At 46.3% G+C, this 24573-nt stretch overlaps 1 protein-coding gene across 6 annotated transcripts in view; it reads right to left on the bottom strand.

The window, feature by feature from the left end:
- Window positions 1–7794: 7794 nt before the first annotated feature.
- The window catches only part of AK8 (adenylate kinase 8), a 98468-nt gene continuing 81689 nt past the window's right edge, over window positions 7795–24573 (bottom strand). For all 6 annotated transcript variants that reach the window (XM_028716017.2, XM_028716015.2, XM_028716014.2 and 3 more), the window contains 2 exons: window positions 10809–10889; window positions 7795–9682 (listed from right to left, as the gene is read on the bottom strand). In XM_028716017.2, coding sequence (XP_028571850.1) covers window positions 9427–9682; window positions 10809–10889 — 337 coding nt within the window. In that variant the 3' untranslated portion in view covers window positions 7795–9426. The remainder of the gene's footprint in view (window positions 9683–10808; window positions 10890–24573) is intronic.

Genomic DNA, 24573 nt, shown 5'->3' with positions numbered 1-24573 from the left:
CCCGCTTAAGTTGAAGATGAAATTGGGGCAGATCACAACCTTTCTTCCAAGGCTCAGAGTGAAAATGAAAACCATCCTTTCCATTATTTTATCATCTTGGTTACAGAGGATAGATGGGACCAACCTCCAATAACAGTTATTTGGAGTTTCATTCTTTTAAAAATCCAGAAACTAGAAGTAAGAGATGAGAATACTAAGTGATGTTAATGCTTGATCAGGCCAGTTGTCCCTCTGGTCTAACAACAGTTGGCGACAGTGGCGTAGCGTGGGGGGTGCAGGGGGGGCCGGCCGCACGGGGCACAACATCTGGGGTTAGGGCAAATCCACAGGTTAGGGGGCGCAAATTACTTGCCTTGCCCCGGGTGCTGACAACCCACGCTACGCCACTGGTTGGCCAGGCATCAGGAAGCTCTCATACAGATAGCAATAATGAGCCCAAAAGGCTCTAGGGCAGTGCTGTCCAAACTTTTTTCAAAGAGGGCCAGATTTGATGAAGTGATGGAGTGAAGGGCCGTGAGGGCCAACCAAAGTGGTTGACCTTTTTTAAAAATTTTGAATTGAAGTTGTTGAGCTTTTTAGGATTGAAGTTGTTGAGGTTTTTTTAGGATATTACCCCAGGAAATAAACTGCCACAGGGGCCAGATTATACCAACCGGCAGGCCAGATTAGGCCCCCAATGTGGACTTTGGACATGAATGCTCTAGGGCAAGTGTGACTAACTTGTGGACCACAAGATGTTGGATTCCCAGCTCCCATCAGCCCCACTCAGCATGGCCAGTGTTCAGGGGTGATGGGAATTGGAGTCCAGCAGCAACATGGAGGGCCAGTGGTTTGCCACCCCTCCTCTAGGAGTATCTGACTGATCTAACCTGTAATCTTGGAATGGGTTTCCTGTTTTCTTTCCAGCTACATTCAAAAGCTTGAATAGATTTCTTTTGACTCATACGCCTCATTTGAAACAGGTGAATACAGAACTTTGTGCCTATTGAATTAATATCAGTGTGGCTGTGCTCCCAGTACTTTCTCTGAACACTGGTTGTTGGCTCAAGATTTAATGAAGGCCAGCACAGCTTGACTGTCTAGACAAAGTCAGACTGCTCTTCCTTAAAGAACTGAGTGTCTTGCAAGAATTAGGGCAGATATTTCTGATAGGCATTATGGAGTTCATAAACCTGGCCAGTCACATTGGGGTGGGGTGTTTTAATCACAGAGGTGACTATTATGTTGTGTTCAGCTCCAAAATGTAGCAAATTCTCAACTAGCTTAACATTTGATCTCCTTTATTAAAGGACAGGGGTGGGGAATGCTTCATTGTTATTTTTATGAAATAGAAACCAATGCCTGCCAGTCTGATGGATAGCGTGGGTCTGGAGATAGGGCTTCTGTCTGCCAAGGATGCTGTAACACAAGGTTGGCAAGGGCCACATTCACTCAGTGGGTGCAACCACTCCTCTCCCCTCTTCTCTCTTGTGCTTTTCCTCCCTTCTCTGCAAGGTTTCTGGGGGACAACACAGGTCACTCTTGCCAGTAATAAGCACTCATTTCAGGGGTGCTGCATGAAATTAGGCTAAGGGATGCAAGTTGCCTACCCATGGAAAGGTAGAGGTGGAAGGGATCCCAAGTTTCATCTAGTCCAACCTCCTGCTATGCAGGAATCTCAACTAAAGCATTTGTGACAGATGGCTCTCCAATCTATGCTTAAAAAGCTGCAATGAAGGTTGGAGTGTGAGACATATCACCTAATATTGGGGTGAAGTGCAACTTTGTCTTTACTGCAGGTTTTCCCCAAAACAAAGATTTGTTTTTCTCCATGGGTGTGAATGGCACCCGAGGCTTGTGAGGGAGCCTTAATCTGGTCCCAGCCCCCAGTGGTCCCATTAAAGTGTGAACCTGAAGTTCACTTAGAATCAGAATTGTAGAATTGTTGAAAGGGACTGTGAGAGTCATCTAGTCCAGCCCCCTGTGATACAGAAATCTCAACTAGATCATACAAACCTCCAACGAAGGAGAGTCCACTACCTGCCATGGGGAGTTTGTTCCACTGCTGAACAGTTCTTACCGTCAGAAAGTTATTCCTGGTGTGTAGTCAGAATCTCCTTTCTTGTAACTTGAATCCATTGGTTCAGGTCCTACTATCTGAAGTAGGTCCTACTCTCTCTGCAGTCCATGTGACAGCCTTTTAGGTATTTGAAAATAGCTACCATATCTCCGCTCAGTCTCCTCTTTCCAGGCTAAACATACCCAACTTCCTCAACCGTTCCTCATAAGGCTTGCTTTCCAGACCCTTTATCATCTTGGTTGCCCTTCTCTGTACACGTTAAATTATGTCGCGCAGAATTGGGCACAGTATTCCAAGTGTGGTTTGACCAAGGCAGAATAAAGTGGGGCCATTACTTCCCTTGATCTGGACACTATACTTCTGTTGATCCAGCCTCAATGAGCTTATGATCATTGCCCAACCCAACCCAAATTCGTACCATAAAGAAAGATCAATATATAGTCAGCATTTTTAAATTTATTAATTACCATTACTGGGATTCAGAGCATGTAAAAATAAGGAAGTGAAACAAGCAGAAATAATGTTACCAGAGGTTCCTCATTGGTGAGAAGGGGTGCACTCTGCACATGCCCACATCCTTTATTTCTGAGACTCACAGTTCCTAATTAGATTTTTCACACTGTACCCCACAGGCTTCTTTACAACCCCCAGGTTTTGATCCTCTTTCAACTGCTTATTCAGCCACTGCACAGTCCCATTGACCATGTTTGTGAATATTGAAATATTGACCACTTTGGGAGATCCTGCTATAGTGGGACAGAGCAACCTTGGGAACTACCCATTACGGATACAATTAACCCTTAGCAGCATATTTCATATGGCAAAAGAACAGTTCCTTCTGTTTCAAGGCACTTCATGCAAGTTTTTGCCAGAGAAGGTGGTGGGGTCTTTGCAATACAGAAATAACTGTCTTGAAGGAACTCTTCACCCCAAAACACTATATCCCTCCAACCCCCCTTGGTGGTATATGGGATGCTGGGTCTGATGACACTGCAAGATGGAGCCAGAAGAGAAAATGTTTTCTGTGTTGCTGTTCTGTGGAAATGGGGTGAGGAGGAACATTAGCCAACCCTCGCAATATCAGTCCCAAATAAAAGTGGGCTGAGATTTCCTTTTGAATTAGATTCTGGTTGGAAAAGCTCACCTCCTTTTCTGGCTCTGTTTTACAAAAGTTACATAGTAGCACAGCCAGAGGTCTGACACACCAAACCATCAATTCCAAAGAGAAAAGCCATCAAAAATTATAGTCATTTGTAAAGACATTAATTATCCACCCGCTCAGCATAAATATAAAATATGTGTTATGTCTATGCGTTGTTGATTTCTTAAAATGCTATGGTGCAATAAGGGAGTCTGATTAAGGGTTCATTCCTTAATCCAGTTAGGGCTTTTGCATCTTGGCTTTTAAACAAAAAACAAAATCAATGTGTTGTAGAAAAGAAATGTTAATCAACTAACTGGTTCTTGTGTTACCAAGCTGACCGCATTAAGACTGTGTTATGAAAATGCTCTGGTTCCCTCGAGGACGGTAGATTACTGTGAATATTAATGCTGTATATATGGTTGACTTCTTTTGTAAATGTGAAACAGAATCTGGAGAATGTGTTTTGTATACTGCAACAGTAGCACTGTTACATGAATCGCTTTCTAAATAAAGAAACACACAACTTGTGTATTGTGTTTAAATAGGTGCCTTGGCAAAGTGAAGGAGAATGGGTGATCAGACATTGGATTCTTGGCCGATAAAGCATTATGCTGATTTCTTGACCAATTTGCATTGCTTTAAAAGAGAACTGGACAAATTCAAGGAGGAGAAGGCTATCGACATCTACTAGCCATGATGGCTATGATCTACCTCAGGCTTCCTCAACCTCAGCCCTCCAGATGTTTTTGGCCTACAACTCCCATGATCCCTAGCTAGCAGGACCAGTGGTCAGGGATGATGGGAATTGTAGTCTCAACACATCTGGAGGGCCGAGGTTGAGGAAGCCTGATCTACCTGCATGGTTCGGGGCGTTAAAGCTTCTGAATACTGGTTGCTGGAAACCTCAGGCGGGGAAATGCTGTTGCAATCAGGTCCTGCTTGTGGGTTTCCCACAGGCATCCAGCTGGTCACTGTGAAAACAGGATGCTGGACTAGATAGAACATTGCCCTGATCCATCAGTTTTCCTTGTGTTATGACAATTAGCCCAACAGAAGGGACAGCAAGCCTGACTGTATGTTACTTCCATCCTATGTGCAGTAGCTACACATGGGTAAGCCAGGGACTGAAGAGACGGAGGATTCTGAAGGGGCTCCCAGAGCCAAAACAGATAAAGCTGGAGGGGACAGTAGTAGCACTTCCTGCCACCTTTCTCTGTGCTTTATTCTCCTTTCATCTACTAGATAGAGGTCCTTCTTGCTTCTCAGCATGCAAAAATTCCATCAAATAAGCCCCAAATTTTGAATTAAGCTGTAACCCTAGTAGCAAGGACTCTATGAAAACCAGACAAATAAGAGTCTTACTGAGCTGAAAGCAGTACTACTTTGATGGCCACTTTAAGAACTAGAGGACGAATGTTTAAGGACTGAACACTCAGCCCCACCCCATCAGTATCTATTGAAGGGGAGAGGCCCCATCCATGTACAGGCTTTATTCCATCCCTGTTAAATGACTTGCTAAAGTCATTGCATGACTTGGTCAAGTGGAGACTCTTCCCTGACCTGGCATGTAAGCCACTGCCGTTTACCAGAAGGTGTGAAGTAACATTGGTGTGGTATGAACACACTGGCCAAGCCAATCTGGTTCAATCTGATGACTGAACCTTGTGCACAGCGTGACTGGGGAGGTATGTGCAGGACCTGGTGTTTCTCTATGCACACTGAGCTTAGGCAGTTTTGGTATCATGATGGTTTGTGCTTGAACATATTGTCACAAGACGAGGTGAGTAACCATGGTTGCCTTGCTTTGCAAGGGAAGTCCTTGACACAGCTAATCCTCTACTGAAAGCCTTTTCCCCCTCCCCACTCTCTTCAGCAGGAATTCCCACCAGAATTCTGGGACATGATTGCAAGGGGTAATAAATTCCATGACTGCAGGTTCCCGTGAGCCCAAACCTCTCACCCACACAGAGGAGTCTGCCTGTTGCATCTCTGAATGACTTTGCTCAGGCCTTGCCCCTGCTGCATAAAGGATTCCGCTATGTCTCTGCCTAGGGCATGATGAGATCAGTTAAGCCCTCATAATGCAGGCATGTAAGCAAATTGGCTGCCTCTTCAGCCTCTGCCTGGGGCCATTCTGTTTGGCATTCCTCTATCTGGTCAGGAGACACACCCACAAACAGTGATGTGTTTTTGCACAGGGCAAAAACAGGTTGCCTCCTTCTGAAGTCAGATTATTTCTTACCCTTTTTTGTGCATGGCATGCACTTCCAGTTCCAAATCAGACAGGAAGATGTGTGCCTGCTAGCAGAATCTGGGAAACATTTCTCTTGAGAATGTAGCAAGTTGGTGGATGGGACAAGAGTTGCATGTTTTAGGGGCCACACAAACATCCAAGGACTAGTTGTTGTCACCTGATGCACTCCTCTAGCTTTCTTTCTTGAGCTTGTGCTCTCCTTGCCAAATGTTTATTTGGCTGGAATCAGATGCTAATCAAATCCAGCCCAGCTCCCAAATTGGTTTTGAAGCATCGTCTTCCAATTATAAAAGTAATTCCTCCTCTCACCCGCTGAACCTTTTGTAGCATTAACAGGGCCTCTTACTATGCAAAGTGGATGCAAAGGCCTCTTTCGTTTCCCCAGTAATTAAATGAATGTCAATTGTTTTAGTTGTTTCTGAGGGAGAGTCCTACAAGAGTATTAGCATGTTCTGCTAACCCAGACGGCCTGCACTCCAGGCCTGGCGGAAGCCCTTGGGGGGTTGACCACTGACCCGAGAACTCTCTGGGCGGACACACCGGCTGCATCTCAATGAGCCGGCCTCATTCGGTTTCTCTGCGACTGGCTGAGCGGAACTAATATTGCCGACGCATATAGATGAAAGAAGGGGGGGAGGGAATAGCTTTATGGCTAAATTAATTAAGCAGATGTACCTGTCTAATTAAAGAGCCACTGTCCCCTTTGTACCCTCACTTGCACGGCAAACAGTATTTAAATGCGCGGCCGAGCCGTTTCGCCTATCAATATTTAGTAGGAACACTCTGATGGAGGTGATATTAGCAAGATGTACTCTCCATTTATTATTAATAGCCGCCATTCCAATTTATGCACGGGAGCAGCAGTGTAGCTTTACAAGCATTGGGCCAGGGCCTGGGGTGGAGAGGAGGCAGCTGCTGAGGTAAGCAGCCACGCATCCCACCGGTAAGGGGAAACCCGTCAGAAATGCCCAGGGTCGAGCCACTGCAGCCCTTTCACAGGTGCCTGCTGACGTCATGCTGCTGAGCTCCAGCAATCCAAAGGTTGCCCTTGGTCTGATGTCACAGCCAGAGGCAAGAGGTGAGCAGGGGCTAGTGGGCCACAGGGATTGCTAGGTGACACTCCCCACACCCACACCCGTTGGGCTGGGGAGGACAAGGAAAGAAGACCTTGCCTACTGTTGATCTGGAGCCTGGCCTCCTTGCCAGAGATTGCAACTATGTCCACAGCAAAATGGCAAAGGGGGAGCCAGGTGGCAGTGGCTGGAGCTGCAGTCGAAAGCCCATGCACAGAGGCATGGCAATGGGCTGAAGCCAGAGTAACCAGCCTGGGAGGGTAAGAATGTAAAGCAGCATATTGAGCTTTGTCAGATCCGCTTCCTGTGAGGTTGGGGGCAAAGATGGTCCTTCAGGAAACATGAAAAGGACTTTGGGTCATTGAGGCCTGAGCTGGAAGCACATATAAAAGAGAGCCAGGGGGCTATAATAGGAGGTAGGGAACCTCAGGCCCAGGGGCCAGATGTGGTCCTCCAGACCACACCCACTGTCCCCAGGCCACACCCTTCACTGGCCCTACTTCTCCCCCCTGAATGCTTTTGCCTGGCTGGGATGTATCCTTGAATTCTAATAATGCTTCTTTCTTGCATGGATGGAGCAAAGAGAGGGGTGTGTGAGTCTGTGTAGAAACTGGCCTACTGCACACAGTGTAAAATCCACATTTGCCTCTGACTCTGCCCACCACTAGCACATGGTCCTCAGCAAGTTGCCCTGAAGGGAGTGTGGCCCTCAGGCAGAAAAAGACAGTCAACCGTGGGCTATAGAGAAAGATGGACCTATTGGGGGCCTTTTAGTGCAGAGGCTGCCTGGGCCTGCATGGCTCAATTCATGCTCTCCATTCCTTTGGTCAGAAGCGATGTGGCAGTGTGTAGATAAATTCCTCAGGTCATTGGCTAAAGACCGGAGAGGAGACCTGCTGGAAAGGAAAGGGGACTTCTAGCTCAGACAGACAGTTCATGGGTTCTCTGGAGTCCCACTCAAACATCTGCTGACTCAGCAGGATCCTGGCCCCCTCCACCAAAGAAGACGCCTGGTGTCACCAAAAGGGCACAACTGGAGTCCATCAGCCATCTGCTGTGAGATGCACAGACCCTTCCCCCAAATATGTCTGGCTCTGAGACAGGATTATGGCCCTATTGTTTGTTTCCATTATTATTTATCATTTCCTTTATAAAAGGCTTTTATGTTCTGTTTTCCTCCTTCCCCCAACATTTCAATGGCACCTTTTAATTTTTTTCTTCCAGTGCAAGTCGGCCAACATCACACAATAAGGAGGCAGGAACGTAAGTTCAGAGAGCTTTTAATAGTCTGTTCTACATCTTCTGACCCAAGAACACATCAGGCAAAATTTGGGAGGAATCAGATTTACAGCTTGCCTTGAACAATCATCCATATAGGAAAGGACAGGATGGGGTAGGGAAGAGGTTTTTCTTCTGTCGCTGAACCATGGGAATGAGCAGGACACAAAAATAAAAAAAAAATAAAAATCTTGATTAGCTGATAATCAAGAATGTTAAGTAAAGGTAAAGGTACCCCTGCCCGTATGGGCCAGTCGCGACCGACTCAAGAATGTTACCACCCCTTTAATTTATCTTGGGAAAACAAAACATCAAATTTACAGGGGGAGGTGTGGGTTTCTAGTCCAACTGGATGCTCTCAGGTCTAACTCTCAACATATGGATACTAGCAGTCCCCCGCCACCTATTTTAGGTCAGGTTTGAGGAACCTGTAGCCTTCCAGATGTTACACACCCAACTCCAACAACATCTGAAGAGTCACATGTCCCCCATTCCTGATCTAAGGAGCAGCATTCCCTAGTGCATGCAGAGAGTGGAAGGATGTCTCTATTTAGAAGAGGCATTCCATGTGAGAGACGATGCCTCTTCTTAGATCAAAGTGGGACTCCCAACTCCTATCAGCCTCAGCCAGCAGGGCAATGGTTGGGATGGAGAGCCATAGGTTCCCCACCCTCTTGTAAGAAGCAGGGCTGTTTGCAGCAACACTTAAATCTAGATCAGGAAGGTGCCTTATCTCTAGCCCTGAGATTGGTGACCTGAGTAGGTGGAGCCAAAAGACCCTGCTCCACTGATTAGACAAAGGCAGGAGGAAACACTCACAGTTCTGCTATATATACCAGGCCCAGAGGATCCAGAAAGTTTATGATACCTAAGTCAGTGGTGAGGAAACTGGCCCTCCAGCCTGACCAGACTGGAGGGCCCCAAGTTCCCCACTCTTATTATAGGGAATCCATCGAGGGCTTTGTAGGCTGTGGGGAACTTGTGTTTCCTGACCCTGTTGAGCGTCTGCAACCTCCTGGGTGGAGGGGGTGGGGTAGCTTAAAGCAAAGGTTAGTGCAGGATTGATGTAAAACTTGTAGTTAAAATTTTGAAATAAGGAACAGTTAAGGATGGTAATTATATATGTAATACATGGGATATATATATATATCCCTCCCTTTTGTATATATATATATATATATATATATATATATATATATATATATATATGCAGGGTGTGGGTGTGGGGTGTGGGTGGGTGTAAAATGCAGGGGATAACACAGTACACACATATATCCGCCTCCCCCCTTTTGTGGATCCATATATATATATATATATATATATATATATATATATATATATATGGATCCACAATGGGGGATGGATGGATAGATAGATAGATAGATAGATAGATAGATAGATAGATAGATATAGATTTCCCCTGCATCTTCTTGGATATATATATGGATCCACAAAAGGGGGGAGGGAAGTCCAATGGAATATGTGTACTGTTTTGTTTTTGTTTTTTAATTGTTGTTTGCAAAAATTTGAAAATAATTTTTAAAAAATTTTAAAAAAGGAAAACAACGTAAAACAAAGCCAAGCCAAGCACTTGCCTAATCATTTTCAAGAAGACACTTCAAGCCATTTCTAGTGGAAAGCCTAGGGTGGTGGGTCGGGGATTGACAATGTAGCTTTCGATGTACTCAAATACTGTCTGAGGGTCTTGGTCGCCATTGATGAAAATGGCATCTTCAAATACAGTCTCCAAGCCTTCGGCGATCCTCAAGTAAGCGTCCACTTTGAGTTTCACAGCCTCTTCCAAGTCCCTCGGATGTATCAGGAGGCGTTCACTGGCCTCCTTGGAGGCTGCCGGTTGGTACAGTGTGTGGTACCTGGAAATGGGGCAGAACAGTAAAAAGCTCAGAGACGAAGCTCTACCCTACCTTTTTAAGAGTGTCCTGGTGACAGCAGGAATGGGGAACCTGTGGCCTTCCAGAACCTGTAGCCACAACAGTCAATGGTCCAGGGATGAAGGGAGGTGAAGTAAAACATCTGGAAGGCCATGGGGTCCACCACACCTGTTTTAATAAACAGCATTCCCTACTGCATGTAATACATGGAAGGATGCTTCTCTTTAGAAGAGCAGTCTCTCACTTGAGAGAGGGGAGTGCCTCTTCTTCGATCAGCAACTGTGTGGCCCTCCATAGATTGTGGGACTCCCACCAGCTCCAGCCAGCATGGCCAATGGACAGGGGATGCTGGGAGTTGGAGTCCAGCAACATCTGGAGAGCCACAGGTCCCCCAATGCTGACATAACAATATATAGCCATAATTCAGAAAAAATACTCTTTAAAAACACAGGAAAATTGTTGGCAAAAGTGCTCACAATTCAACCAACCAACCAACCAAAGCTGGGGAGGCTTGGCCTACAGTTTTCTAGCCCCTGAACAAAGATTTTTTTGTTTTTAAATGGCAAGTCTTGCATTCAAGTTTACAGCCTTACCCCAAAGGTAAACTCCCTTCCTCTTGCTTGTCTGGATGGAGGACAGAGCAGTGTGTGTGAGCGTGTGATGAAACTAGCTTACTGTATGAATGTGAAAACTGACACTGGTTGATCTGCCCACATTTGCCTCTGGCTCCTCCCATCACTGGCATGCAGCCCTTGCAAGGTTGTCTAGAAGGGAAGGCAGCTTTTCAGCTTAAGAAGGGTGACCCGCCCCTGGAGTAAATGCAAATGCAGACAGGGTCACTGTCATTCCAATGGAAATTCATCTCGCCCTAGTGGTGAAGGCTGTGACTAGGTGCATATGCCTGCTCAGTCTGCTGTCCAGGTGAGGCTGCCTGTTGAGAAGGGTAACTCAGGGCTGTCTTTGAATTGCATTTGGACCAGACATCCCTTTAAAAAGTGAACTGTATTCTGCAAAACAAAAACAAAAAAACATGCCGCCCCCCTAGATTTGGATAAATTTTCCTAAGCAGGGAAACTATCCCCAGCACACTTGCATTGGTGCTACTAACCTTTCTCCAGTGACTGGGTCAAGCATACGGTAACACAGGCGCTCCAGAATGGACTCAGGTGTGATGTGCAGGAAAAACACCCTATGAAGAGAGAGGAGAGGGGAAAATGTTCAGTTAATGCCACTAGCAGTAGCACACTGACTGTTTTCTGAGAACAGCTGGATTCTTCCTATTTGGTAGGCCCACAACTTATGCAGGGGTTATGTTCCAGGGATCAAGCCTAATGCCAAAATCACGTATAGTCAAAACACATTGGGTTCTGTGGCAGGTGGGACTGCCAAAGTCATTTCCACCCGTTTCTGCCCCCTTTTTTATTTTTAATAGGTGGTTTTTTTTGTTTTTTTTGCCATGCAAGTAAAGCTGAAAGCACACAAATTAAATGCACCCAAGTTGCGGGCATGCTGTATCCTAAAGAATAATGATCTTCGATTAACAATACAAGAAGCTGCCTCAGTCCAGGGCCAGGGTCTGTTCCCGTCACCCTCCTGCACTTGCTCCTCTAAGCTGCAGAAGCCTTTTGGATGCTGCGGTCTCTCTCAGTTAGCCTCCAAGTTAAGAGAGATCATTTCTCTTCCATCAAAGGGACCCTGGTGGTGTTATCTGGCTGGAATGTTCCCAGTAGCACCAAAGTGCTGTGTCTATGTGGCATTTTAATTTCCCACATTGCCCTCATTGGAGCATCATTAAAATGGTGGCCTTTAAGGCAAACTGGAGTGTCACAGCTTTGAAATAGGTGAATTCCATGCTAGGGATCATTAGGAAAGGAACTGAAACTAAGAGTTAAACTGTGGAACTTGCTCCTACAGGAGGCAGTTGTGGCCACCAACTTGAATGGCTTTAAAAGAGGATCAGACAGGTTCATTGAGGAGAGGGCTATTGATGTCTACTAGCCATGATGGCTGTGTGCTACCTCTACTCTCAGAGGCAGTGATGTCTCTGAATGGCAGCTGCTGGAAGTCACAAGTGCTTGCTGGCTTCCCATTCAGGCATCTGTTCAGCCCCTGTGAGAACAGGACGATGGACTAGATGGGATCATTGGCCTGATGCGAAAGGGCTGTTCTTATGTTGGGCTATTATCCTTCTTCAGGCATTACCAGTAAGCCCTCATGGAGCCCAGGAAGCTCAGTCCATTTGAACCTGGGGTTTCAAAGGAAGGAAAGGCAGGAGACCTCTCCATAGAGGATGTGCCAGAGTTCCTTCCTGTGCTGGCTCCTTCCCTAGATTTTGTTTCTGAGCATGCCTTAAAGTCCAATCTACACAGAGGGATGAGCAGGAAGAAATCTGGCCTGTATCACTGCCAGTTGAGGGAGTTATGCATTTTTAAATGCACCCCAATATTAAAAACTCCCTGCCACACATAAATATTGTTTATTTAAAATGAGCACAACAAAGGCCATGACTGAACCTTTGTCCTTGATCTGCTAGTTTTCTCTTTGCATGGTGTGTGTTTTTGTAAGGGAAAGAACTGAGAGGAGCATTTGAATATGGAACTCCCCCACCCACAGGCTGAAGAGGAGCAATCTGTTCCACCACTCATTCATCATGTGTATCATTTTGACCCTTGGGAGAAAAGCACCAAGACTTACACTCCTGGGCTATCCCAACTGACTACAGGAGTGTGCTCCTATTTTCAGATGCTCCCCAGAGCCCAAAGCTCCCCGTGTGTAGTAGGCCAGCACTTGAGGGAGATGACTATGTTAACCCTCTCTCACTTCTTTACTATACGGAGGGGAATTTTTTATGCTCATTCATAACTACAGCCACCACTTTCCAACCCTGAAGTATGAAGTGCATCCCAGGATTTCTCATGCCTCAAGCTTCATAATGCAGAAAATATCTTTACCGAAAGGATATTGGAAGAGGTAACTTGGAAGAGGGGGAAATCTCCTGTTTATTATTTAGCTTTCTGTCTTTCTCCTGTTCCCTAATCCATTCCAAATTCTTTGTAGAAATGAACTTTTATTTTATTCTGGGCGGTGGGGAATAGGATATTTTGCCGGCTTTCCTCAGAATGCAATTTCTCCCTGCGGCTGGCTTCAAGGCTATACTGCTTAGTTTTTATATTTCATTTCAATTCATTTGGGGGGGGGCATGCACGTGCCTCTCAGACCGGTTAGTGTAAGCTTTAGACATTCACCAAAGGGAACATTTTATCCTTACTGGGGAGAATCAGATCAGATGAAAGCCGGAGGGTTCTATCACCGTGGCATGCACGTAGCAAGATTATTTGGCTCCTTTGTAGAACTTAAAGTTATGAAAATCATCTCGCTGGCTCTTCAAATGTTTACAGATAATGACTTCCACTTGCATTGAGTTAAAAAAAAACCACACACCTCAGCCCAGCATTAAAAATAAAAAAAGCAGAAGATCTCAATGATTCCAAAGACAGGAGGAGAATATAACAGTTTTCAACAGTCTTTTATCCTTTACACTCCAAACATTTTGTTTCTGCTTTGTTTCTGTTGCCCAACAACCGTCTAGAATTGTGATTGTCACAACGGGTAACTAGTGATAAAGTGTATTGAGATGAATATTCTAGCAGAAGGCAGGGAAAGGCGCACGCGGGGGGGGGGCAACAATGTCTGCTTATACAGTCCTGATAATTGATACGGCTCCCCCTATTATTTTCCAAAATAAACAAAACAAAACAAAAAAAGAAGGAAAGGATTATAACCTGCCATATCAAGGAGCCTTGTCGCTACTCATAGTCACTAAGTTGAGAAAAAGAGAAATGTAGCAGGAAACTGAGAAGGAAAAGCCAAAGACCCACCCCTCGTAAGAAGCTGCCAGGAAGATGAACAGTGGAAGAGCCTTGTCGGAAATACACATTTTGTGTGTGGAGAAAGCGTGTCTTATTATTCAGTCTGGTGTCAGCAATAAAGACAAGCAGAGGGAAGGAGGGGGGGATGTTGTAGGGAGTCAGGTGGGTAATTCCTGACTCAGACGTGTTCATTGCCTAAATCAGCCATGGGGGAACGTTTGGCCTTCCGGGTGTTGCTGAACAACAGCTTCCATCAGCCCCAGGAAGCATGGCCAATGGCCTGAGATCATGGGCACTGTAGTCTAGTAACACCTGGAGGGTCAATGGGACAAGCAAGGGACAAGCCATCACCAAGCCTTCCTCAACCTCGGCCCTCCAGATGTGTTGAGACTACAATTCCCATCATCCCTGACCACTGGTCCTGCTAGCTAGGGATCATGGGAGTTGCAGGCCAAAAAAATATCTGGAGGGCCAAGGTTGAGGAAGCCTGCCCTACTATATCCTGGCATCACCCAGCAGTTGAAGAAGGAGGCCATTTAAATGTGTCTGTGAGAGAGGGGTTATTGGTTTGCTCACTTTTGTTTTCGTTTTATTATATGTTTCGGGTTTTCATTTTGTGTTTTTATGTTGTGAACTACCCTGTGATCCTTGGATGAAGGGCAGTATACAAATTTAATAAACAAACAAACAAACAAACAAACAAACAAACAAACAAACAAACAACCACATTCTGAAGAGGATTACAAGGCATCTGTCCATGCTGCCAGAACTGCACAGCCCATCCTATTTATTGGTCTCCAGGGATAATCAATTTGGTTTCCTGAGCAGAAGATTCGGAGCTGGAGAACAGAGGACAGCTCCAGCCCCACCATTAGGAAGAGCAGCAGGTGCTTGCGGGGGGGGGGGGGGGGCATACGGATGTAACCAGGCAGCAATTTCCATCCAGTCCTCCGTTCTTCACAATCAGCACTGTTTCCATTCTGCTAGGGTTCAGCTTCCACTAAACCTACATTATTACTCCCACTGTCTGCTAAAAATTAATTACAAAGAGTTGTATCCAACTAAGTTTTGCTCTGCCACTGAACTACAGCCCTTCCCCAATTGTTTTAGCTTTTATAGAAGAAGAAGAAGAAGAAGAGTTTGGATTTGATATCCCGCCTTTCACTCCCCTTCAGGAGTCTCAAAGCGGCCAACAATCTCCTTTCCCTTCCTCCCCCACAACAAACACCCTGTGAGGTGAGTGGGGCTGAGAGACTTCAAAGAAGTGTGACTGGCCCAAGGTCACCCAGCAGCTGCATGTGGAGGAGCGGAGACGCGAACCCGGTTACCCAGATTACGTGACTACCGCTCTTAACCACTACACCACACTGGCTCTCTTGTAATGTAATCTTATAGATTACATTAGTATTTTTACTGTTTAAAATTTTTGAACCAGCCCCTGCGGGCATGGTTAATAAGTGCCCTATAAATGCCCTCCCTCCAAAAAATGTATAGGGTTCTTTCTACATGTGTAGAGCAGGTATCTGAATAGATATCAGGAGTGGATGCAATCAAACTGGGATGCTGAATGTTGGGCCCTGGGTTGGACAATGGAAATCTGTTGGATGTGGACCAGATGGAGCGGGAACATTCTTGTGGGCACAAGTTGGGACTTCTGGGTGCTAAACTATGGAACTCACTTCCACAGGAAGTGAGTTGGTGACGTCCACCAACTTGGATGGCTTTAGAAGAGGACTGGACAAATTCATGGAGGAGGATAATGACTATGAGTCATTCTGGCAAAAACTGCCTCCAGTTGGAGACAGTAATGCTTCTGAATACTAGGAGGGGAGAGAGCTGTTATGCTTGGGTCCTGGGAGAACAGGATGTTGGACTAGATGGGCCATTGGCCTCATCCAGGAAGGCTCTTCTCATGTTTTTAGTGGTGGTTGTTGCCCATTGGGCCTTGTAGGGCAGAAGGCAGTGACCCTGCCAGTAGACAGAGACAGAGCCAATGACAGGTGAGGCTGGAAGCAATCAGAGGTGGGGCCAACTCATTCTAGTTCTGTCCCCATCCTCCTCCCTGATGAGTTCTACAAGGGCAGCACTGAAACCATGGAGGAAGAAGCTGGCTGGCAAAGCCAACCCCTAAAGAGAAAAAGCAGGCAGGTGGGGTAGAGGGGCACAGGCAGGCTGTGGTTGGTGGGGCACTGCCCCTATACGCCCTAATGGACCAGCCTCCTCTGGTTAAAAGCTACTTTTAAACTTCTGCTTTTATTGTGAGACAGCAACTTTCAAAAATAGAAGGCCATTCATCTTGTTCTCAATTTGCTAAAATAGCCTATACATCTTCCCCTTGGTAAGCAGGGACCAGCTGCCTGCTTTCCATTCTGCATGCTCTGCACTCGGCGGGGGGTGGGGGCGTGGGGGGCACTGGCTGATCCTTGCTTAAAATGGGAGCATAACTGATAATGCCACAACTTCCCCCAGCTGTGCCTAAACCTGAGAGAGAGGGGGGGATTACTGCTGTTTAACTGTTCAGTTGCCAAATGTTCCAGGCCTGCCTTGCCATGGCCCCAGAACAATACAGAGGTTCAGAGAGGAAAGAGGCGGTGAAATCCAGTCTTCCTTCTTAGCCATGTAAGGCTGTCATCTAGGGCAGGTGCAGGGAATCTTTGATGTTCCAGATGTTGCTAGACTACAATTCCCATCAGCCTTAGCCAGCATGGCCTGGGATGATGACAACAGTTCAGGAATATCTGGAGGGCCAAGGGCTCCCTCCCCCTTGATCTACGGTGACACTGCAGAGTGAATAGCTTAAGAGGTTCCCACAGACACACTTCCTGCTCTGCCTTGCCCTTCTGCTTCTAATTGGGAAGGAAGGATTTGATGCAGTTCACGTTCAAATCCACACTTTATGATACAATACATAAACTGTAACACAGCTCTCCTTCAAAATTCACACTTCTCCAAATTTTGCAATGCAGTCCTCTCTAGCCAAGTGATGTGTACAAAAATGCAAGGAGAATCTGCTTCAGCTTTTAAACTAACCACAGTTCTCAGTGGGAACTTGGTAACTGTGGTTACAGCCAAACTACAGTTTAGTGTTACAAGGCTCTCCTCTTTGCCGAGTCTGATGACTGGCAAACCGAAGAAGGGGGAAAGAGCCTATTCAGGACATCACAGTCTGCCCAACTGATTCACAGCTTTTTGTACTTCAAAGCGGAAAAACTGACATGGCCTTCATACAGGAGAAGTCTCTCTCTCTCATCTTACCAAATCCTGAACATATACAACTTTGTTCTGATAATATTATACAGGGGATCAATCAGCTTCAGGGCAAACATGTCCAGTCTAATCCTCCTCCCCACCCCACCCCACCCCGTTCCAGTCACTAAATCTGCTAGGAATCAGGAATATCTGGTTGTAGCCAATGAGCAAACCCACTGAAATTACCAGATCTAAGTTAACCATACCCACTAATTTGATAAGTCTGCTCTGCGTAAAGCACTGAATACAACCCATCATCCACTGAGGGGGTGTTATATAAGCATACGGGGGGAGGGGAAGCACAGGCAATGCAAACATTTTAAAGGCTTTTCAAGATGTCCATAAAGTTTCTTTAGAGAAATTGCTCATAATGCCCCACTTTTTAAAAAAGAAAGGAACTGGTGGTATCAGCAACTGCTCCTGAAATGACATCACATCTCTTCACGCAAACACACAAACACCACCTCTCTCATTTTTATTCTCTGCCTCCTCCTTCCTCTCGTTTGTTATTCCATCATTGTCAGATTCCCCCCAGAGTTTGCTCCAATGGCACTTCACAGATCAGGAATAAAGATGGCAGCAGCAGGGAGCTCCTTCGGTGGACAACTGAGCTGGCCCCATTTCCCCTAATTGTGAGCTTAATCGCAGCTCGTCTCAGCAAGGAGGGGGCTTCTGTGGCTTGGAAGGGAGCAGAGAAGACAGAGCCTTTTGCTGTTGGAGCCACAGGCATAATCTGGATCCCGTACAATGCCAGGAAAGAACTTTTGTGATGCTGCAAATGATCCTGAACACATACAGGGAAGGGATGTATCTCATCTCAATATCTCCAGGTAGGGCTGGGAGACTCCTTGCCTAAAACCCTGGAGAGCTGCTTCCAGTAAGTGTAGACAGCACTGAGCTAGAAGGACCAAAACTCTGGCTCACTAGGGCAGCTTCTTATGTTCCCCTTGGGCTGCCCAGCAGAAACTCTACCCTGCAGTTGGGGCTGCTACTGAATTGTCAGCTGGCTGGCTTGCTTCCCTACCTGCCTGGCTCTCGGTCAGCAGCCCCAACAGATGCCTTCCAAGCCTACCATGCTGTCTGAAGAGGCCTGAGTGCTTAAGTTTGGTCAAGGACAAATATGATGACATCACACAAGGGCCGGTAGACAACCTCTCATCACTACAGCCATAAGGTGAGGGAAAAGCAGGTCAAGACAACTGAACAGCATCAGAACACAGATGCTTGTTTTGGCTACATCACCTGTGCCAATTTTCTACATTAACATCAAAATAAGATGATAATTGGCACAGCTGAAATGCAAGCTGAGAAGTCCCAGGTTCAGGTGTCACCTCGGCCACAACCTCATCCACTGGCCTTTGTAAGCCACTGCTTTGGCCCATCACTTTCCTGGGGCCTCAGCCACACTTAGTGAGAGCTGATGCGAGTTGTAATTCAGAAGCATTCAGAGAGCAACGCCCCCCCCCCACTTTAAATACCTGAAAAATGCTATTTAAATTGCCAAGTATTAGTATAAAGAAATAGCGTGTTTTAACACTGTCTGTGTCCACAAAGCAAAGTTAATCCCTTTGGCCAAACGATAGTGGCAGAAACTTTTCCAGGGGCAAGATCTATGCCCTTGAATAGTCTTAATTTTTTGAAGAAGAAAAGGAGACACATTGCAAATGCAAAAGAGGGAGAAGGGGGGGGGGAGGAAAAGAGCCGATGATGTGTCACTTTACACACGTGTCAAGAGTAACCAATTTCCTAATAGGGAATAAATTTCCCCCATTTAAATACTGTCAAACAGAACCTCTCCTGCCTAATAGGGTTCGCTTCTGGGGAAAACGCAAAATAAATCGGATTAAATATTTATATTTCATAGTATTAATTAAGAGGCAGGAGGGAGGGAAAGAGTGGGGAGGAAAGCAGTCCATCAAGAGAACCCCAATATGTTCAGCGCGTCCCCAGGAAGCCAGAGAAAAGGAAATTTCACAATCAAGTGTGTAAGTGTTCCAAAAAAGGGTGCTGAATATTTTATGAATATTTGTCATAAGACAGAAATAATAACCACCGTGCAGAGCTATTAGAATTAATATTTATGCTGCCCACCATGAAATATTCATGGGGACAGAGAAACGGGGGGGGGGGGGGAGACGGGCGCCCGTTAAGACAAGAAATAATTTACATTGGGTTCGGTTTACCCGCCGGCTTGATGTTTAAAGACGGGTTGACAAGGCTCCGTATGAATCCGTCAGTCACTTCCAGCCAGTGGGTGGGGTGAAGAAGGGAGGGATGGCAGAAGCAAAAGTGGGGAGTGGTGCCAGGGGGAGAAAGGGTCCAGGCTGCTGACAGCTCACAGATTGAGTTTCTGACAGCCCTTTAAAAAAAAAGGGAAAAAAGACCCTAAACGGCCCCCCCTTCTTCCATTGCCGGAGGCGGTCGGTATTTTGCCACACCGTACATCCGGCGCTCTCCCCTTCCATCTGCTGAAATTAACGAATTAATGAGTGCGATCCATTTTACAGTGGGGCCCCAGGAATGTTTACTGGTGATTAAATTATAATGCAGGAGGAGCTGTATAATTCATGAACCAATTAAAGGAAGTGTTAGTTGATTTGATGGGAAGCGCAAATACAAAAAGCATTTAACTAATAGGGAACCGCGGGCCGCCCACCCGCCTCAGCTCTCTCGGATTACGCGGCTAATTGCTCTGCTTTATAGGGCTGTCACAGATAGCCATGCATATTTCATTGTTCTCAAAGACTTCAATTGTTTGCATGCGTGTCTCTACTGTAAGATGCAGAAGCCCGGCCAAATTTCGGTGTAGTTAAGGCACTCCCCCGTTTCAAAGGCCAAAGTGGAGGATGTGGGGGTGCACCAGGTAGAGAGGAGCGGGTGCCCGATGCTTGGGGGGGGGGGAGGAGAGAGAAACTTAAGGCCACCGAATTGAATGTCACTCAGCAATTACGTGATTAAAAAAGTGTGGCGTACACACACAGCCATCTTTTCCGTTGTGGCCTCTTTTCTAGATGCTTGTTTGCAAGGCTCTCTCTCCAAATTTATTACTGTGTTTGCTAAATGCTCCCATTTCCTCCACCCCCCCTTTTTTAATAACAGAGATTGGGGTGGTGAGGGGCACGGGGAAAGGTATGAAAAACTAGGGGTTCAAATCACTCCAGAAAGCACAGCCTTCTGCGGCCTACGCTGATGGCCACCAACTTAGATGGGTTTGAAAGAGGATTGGCCAGATACATGGAGGAGGAGAGGGCTATCGGGGGCTATTAGTCATGATGGCTGTGCTCTGCCACTGCAGTTGGGGGCCGCATTTCTTCTGAATACCTGTTGTTGCAAACAACAGAAGGGGAGACTATTCTTGTGCTTAAATCCTGCTTGGGGGTTTCCCACAGGTATCTGGTTGACCACTGTGAGAATAGGATACTGGACTAGATGGTCCACTGGCCTGAACCAGCAGTCTAAGAAGAGACTTCTGGCCTCTGGGCTCCCGGCCAAAATGATCAGCCAGATTGGGTGGTGAGGGCCAGCTGCCCATTGAGGCAGAGGCCTAATGCCCCACTTGTACAATAATAATTGTACTGGCCTTGAAACATGGAAAGCGTTGGAAATTGGGTAAAGAAAGGGTAAGGCTATTGATGGCTACTGCTCATTCTAGCTATGCGCTGTCTCCGGTCCTGTTTGGCTGCTATGAGAACAGGCTACTGGAGTAGGTGGCCTGATCCAGCAAGCCCTTCTTATCTTATCATGTCTGATGTCTTGGGCCAATGCTTGAGCTAATAGCTCTGCAAAGTGGACATGCAGTGGACTGGCAAAGGAATTGCTACATTGGCTGGTTTAGGAGGCATGTTTCTCACTCGCCCCTCTTTGTACTGACAGGGCACTTGGCAAAACGAGCCTGCTATCTTGGCTCAAGCTGACCAGCCACAGCCCCTAGAAGCTTAAGAGAAAACGGGTTCTTAATGAGAATGAAAAGAATGTCGCTTTTCACACAAAATGTTGTGGTTTGAAAAACAGCCAAGAAGATTTGAGCTGAATGATAAAATGATGAGTGGAATTTTAGTACTGCTCTCCAGAGAGGCAATGACGAGATGCATCAGGAGTTTATGCTCTCGGAAGAAACCTATGCATTTCTTCTATAACTTCTGGATTTTGCTCTCCTCTAATAGAGCAGGCCCCAATGCCTGCTGGTTTGAATTTAAAGCAAAAACTACTTGATATTTCTGTGGGGTAGGAATTTCTCTGGGGGCAGGGGGGATAGGTTGTGCAAAGAGTCCTTCTTTTGATGACACTGGAAAGTACCACCATTTTCTCCTGACGTGCTATTTAGTGATACCCCAATTTCAGTGGTTGGGGGTGGTACAGTTGGAGGGTCTGACTTCCATCTGGGATGGAGGGCTAGATGTTTAGTCTCTGCTCCTTGTTCTAGCCTTCTCACTCCTCTAGAAGGTACTGTTAGCATATCCACTGAGCAATCTGGTTTGGTGCTGCTGTTGCCAGATCAATCCATAATAAGACCATGCTCATCCATAACTTGATCATGGATGAACAGGCTGATTTAGTCTGCATTACTGTGACTTAGATAAGTGAGCTGGGTTGTCTTGCTTTATGCAGCTGTGTCCACCTGGGTACTCAGTACAGCACTAGGCTAGGCTAGAATTGGGGGGGGGGGAGAGAGAGAGAGACTTGGAGGGAGGTGTGCTATTGTCCATCAAAGCACTACCCCCCTTGACCAGAAAGCCTCTTGGTCTTGGGACAGGGTTGGAGGATCTGCACTTGGATGCCAGGCCATAGAGAGAGATTGGGGATGCTGCTGGTTTACTGACCATCCTGTTGCCCAGAAGCATCCCTGAGAATCCGTGGCCTCTAGGGTATTGCTGGACGACCCCAGGATGATAGTCCTGGGCGACTTCAATATCCATGTGGAGGCTACTACTGGGTAAGCTCAGGACTTCATGCCCTCCATGACAACCAGGGGTTTCTCTCAAATGGTTCAGCACATCAGGCAAGGCACACTCTTGATATAGTCTTTGCCCCTGTACAAAGGGGTATAGGATGTTAGTCAGCCAAAGGCCTGGTTGAAAAGGAATGTTTGCACCTGAAACCTAAAGGTATATTAAGAAGGCTCTATCTGATTCTCCCTGGGGAGAGCAATCCACAAATGGGAAACTGCTGCAGAAAAGGCCCGTTCTCGTGTTGCCACCCTCTGGATCTCTCATGGAGGAAGCACACCAAGAAGGGCTTCAGATGATGAACACAGGGCCCAAGTTGGTTCATGTGGGGAGAGGTGGTTCTTGTGGTCCCGAACCATTTAAGGCTTTATAGGTCAAAATCAGCACTTTGAATTGGGGATGGAAACTCATCAACCACTGCAGTGAGACCTATAAGTTACCAGAGCATAGGCAACACTAGTAAGGCTACTCCTGTCCAGATAGGGGGAAGCTGGGCCACCAGATGACATATTGAGGATGCAATGGAGGCAGCAAAGTATGCCTCTTTTACTGCCTTCATTGCCACTAGGTAGGCTCGATGATGAGCCCTCACCAGTGTTCACTTGCATTTGATCAGATCTTTCCTCCATTTGCATTCAAGCCATCTCCCATTTTATTTCCTCACCCTAAGCTCTGGAGGATACCAGGGAGCTAAGCAGGCTCCACAAGGTGGGAGAGGGAGGTCAGGGGCAATTGTGTCAATAGTCTGATCCATTCAGATGTTCCAGAGGTCAGCCAGGGCTTTGACAGAAGTGCCAGTCATATCAGCCAGAAAATCTCCCAAAGCGATCTGGAAACCCATTGGATCCATCAGCCTCCAAGGATGGGCCATCCCTTCTGCAGAGAGGGAAAGGTGCTGAAAGCCTAAATGTCAACAGGAAGTGATCTGACCATGACAAGCTGAGAAAACAAGGTCCAGAGTGTGGCCTGCCACAGTGTTGGGCCACTGACATGTTGGGATAGTCCCATGCTTGTCTTGGCAGCCATAAAGTCCTGAGGCACCCCAGAGCCAGTCACCTCAGTATGGATGTTGAAGATCCCCCAGAACCAACAGTCTGGGAGGCCTCAACACCACCTCTGAGACCAGCTCTGTCAGCTCAGACAGGGAGACAGCTGAGCAGCAAGGCAGGTGGTAAAGCAGCAGAATCCCTAATCTGTCCATGTTTCCCAATACCAGGAACATACACTCTAGTTCCCTCTAACTGGACAGAGATCCTGGAAAGAGAGATGGAATCAGCAACTCCCCCTTCCCACCCTTCAAATCTGCTCTGCTGCTGTACTGAGTGCCAGGTGGTGGGTACAGCTGGCCCCACCCTGCTCACCCACCCAGGTCTCAGTGATGCAGAACAGACTGGCCTCCTCATCCACAATCAGATCATGGATGAGGGAGGTCTTACTCCAAGCCCACCTGGCATTCAACAACAGCAGCCACAGAGCCAAGTGCTGGCTGATAAGATAAACCCAATTCCCCAGATTGGAGGAGGGTGTGGAACATGGCAAAGTCACTGGCTGCCTGTGCTGTGTGCCCCTTACCCAGCCTGCTCAAACCCCTGCCCCATATTATACGTCCCCTGAACTACAGTGACTGGGACGGAGGAGGAGCTGCTCTCCCCAGCTCCTCTCTTCCCAGGCACATCCCACAAAAAAGTAATAATAATTTAAAAACATACAAGATAGAAACAGTTAAAAACAATTTAAAACAATTTAGACAACTGGGGCAATAATAACAAAATTGAAACCAGCTAAACAATACTGTAACCCAAATGTCCTGAATGCTGACAATCTTAGTCTCCCTTTGGAACGGGGCAATATAGAACAGCACAATGAAACAGGAGGCTGACATGATCATTCCTGGGCATCTCCCCCCATTCCACATTTGTAAGAAATCAATATTTTAGTGTGACAGAGCCTACACTTTGGAACTCCTGCCTATTGTGTCTCTGCTGTACCTTTTTTAGCACTTGCTAAAAACATTTACCGTATTTTTTGCTCTATAAGACGCACCAGACCACAAGACGCACGTAGTTTTTGGAGGAGGAAAACAAGAAAAAAAAATATTCTGAATCTCAGAAGCCAGAACAGCAAGAGGGATCGCTGTGCAGTGAAAGCAGCGATCCCTCTCACTGTTCTGGCTTCTGTGATAGCTGCGCAGCCTGCATTCGCTCCATAAGACGCACACACATTTCCCCTTACTTTTTAGGAGGGAAAAAGTGAGTCTTATAGAGCAAAAAATACGGTATGTTTAGACAAGTCTACCCAAGTCTACCCAAGTCTATACATTTCATTAAATAAAATACATATCCCTACTCCCACCCCTCTTCGTATATCAAATGAACCATCCCATCCCATCAGGGTGCAGGATTCAACCTAACATGTGGCATGAATATGTCACTGGACATCAGTTAAAGCTTCCTGCTATCAATTGGATTCGACTTTGTGATGACATAACTGAGAGCATGTGAGAGCCCCTGACAGCGGCAATTTAAACAGCTGCAGGCGTGTGTGCATGTGTGCATATATCCAAGGAGAGCAAAAAAAAAGATATATAACATTGCAAGAGAACAAATAAATAAATAAGACAACTGTTCTAGAGAGATTGCACTCTTCGTAAATACTCGAAACTCTCTGCAAATGCTGAAAACCATGCACATGTATTATCTCTGTAGTTCTTCAAAGACCTTTCATATAAAATATCTCCTATTTGTTTGTAATATTTCCATTTCCTTCTGGACTGTGGACATACCAAGCATCTGAAGCATGTGACTTCCTC

The sequence above is a fragment of the Podarcis muralis genome, chromosome Z, assembly GCF_964188315.1.
Source record: "Podarcis muralis chromosome Z, rPodMur119.hap1.1, whole genome shotgun sequence".
In the NCBI taxonomy this organism is placed as follows: Eukaryota; Metazoa; Chordata; class Lepidosauria; order Squamata; family Lacertidae; genus Podarcis; species Podarcis muralis.
The sequence above is the reverse complement of the archived record's forward strand: the minus strand, read 5'-3'. Positions and strand labels throughout refer to the sequence as shown.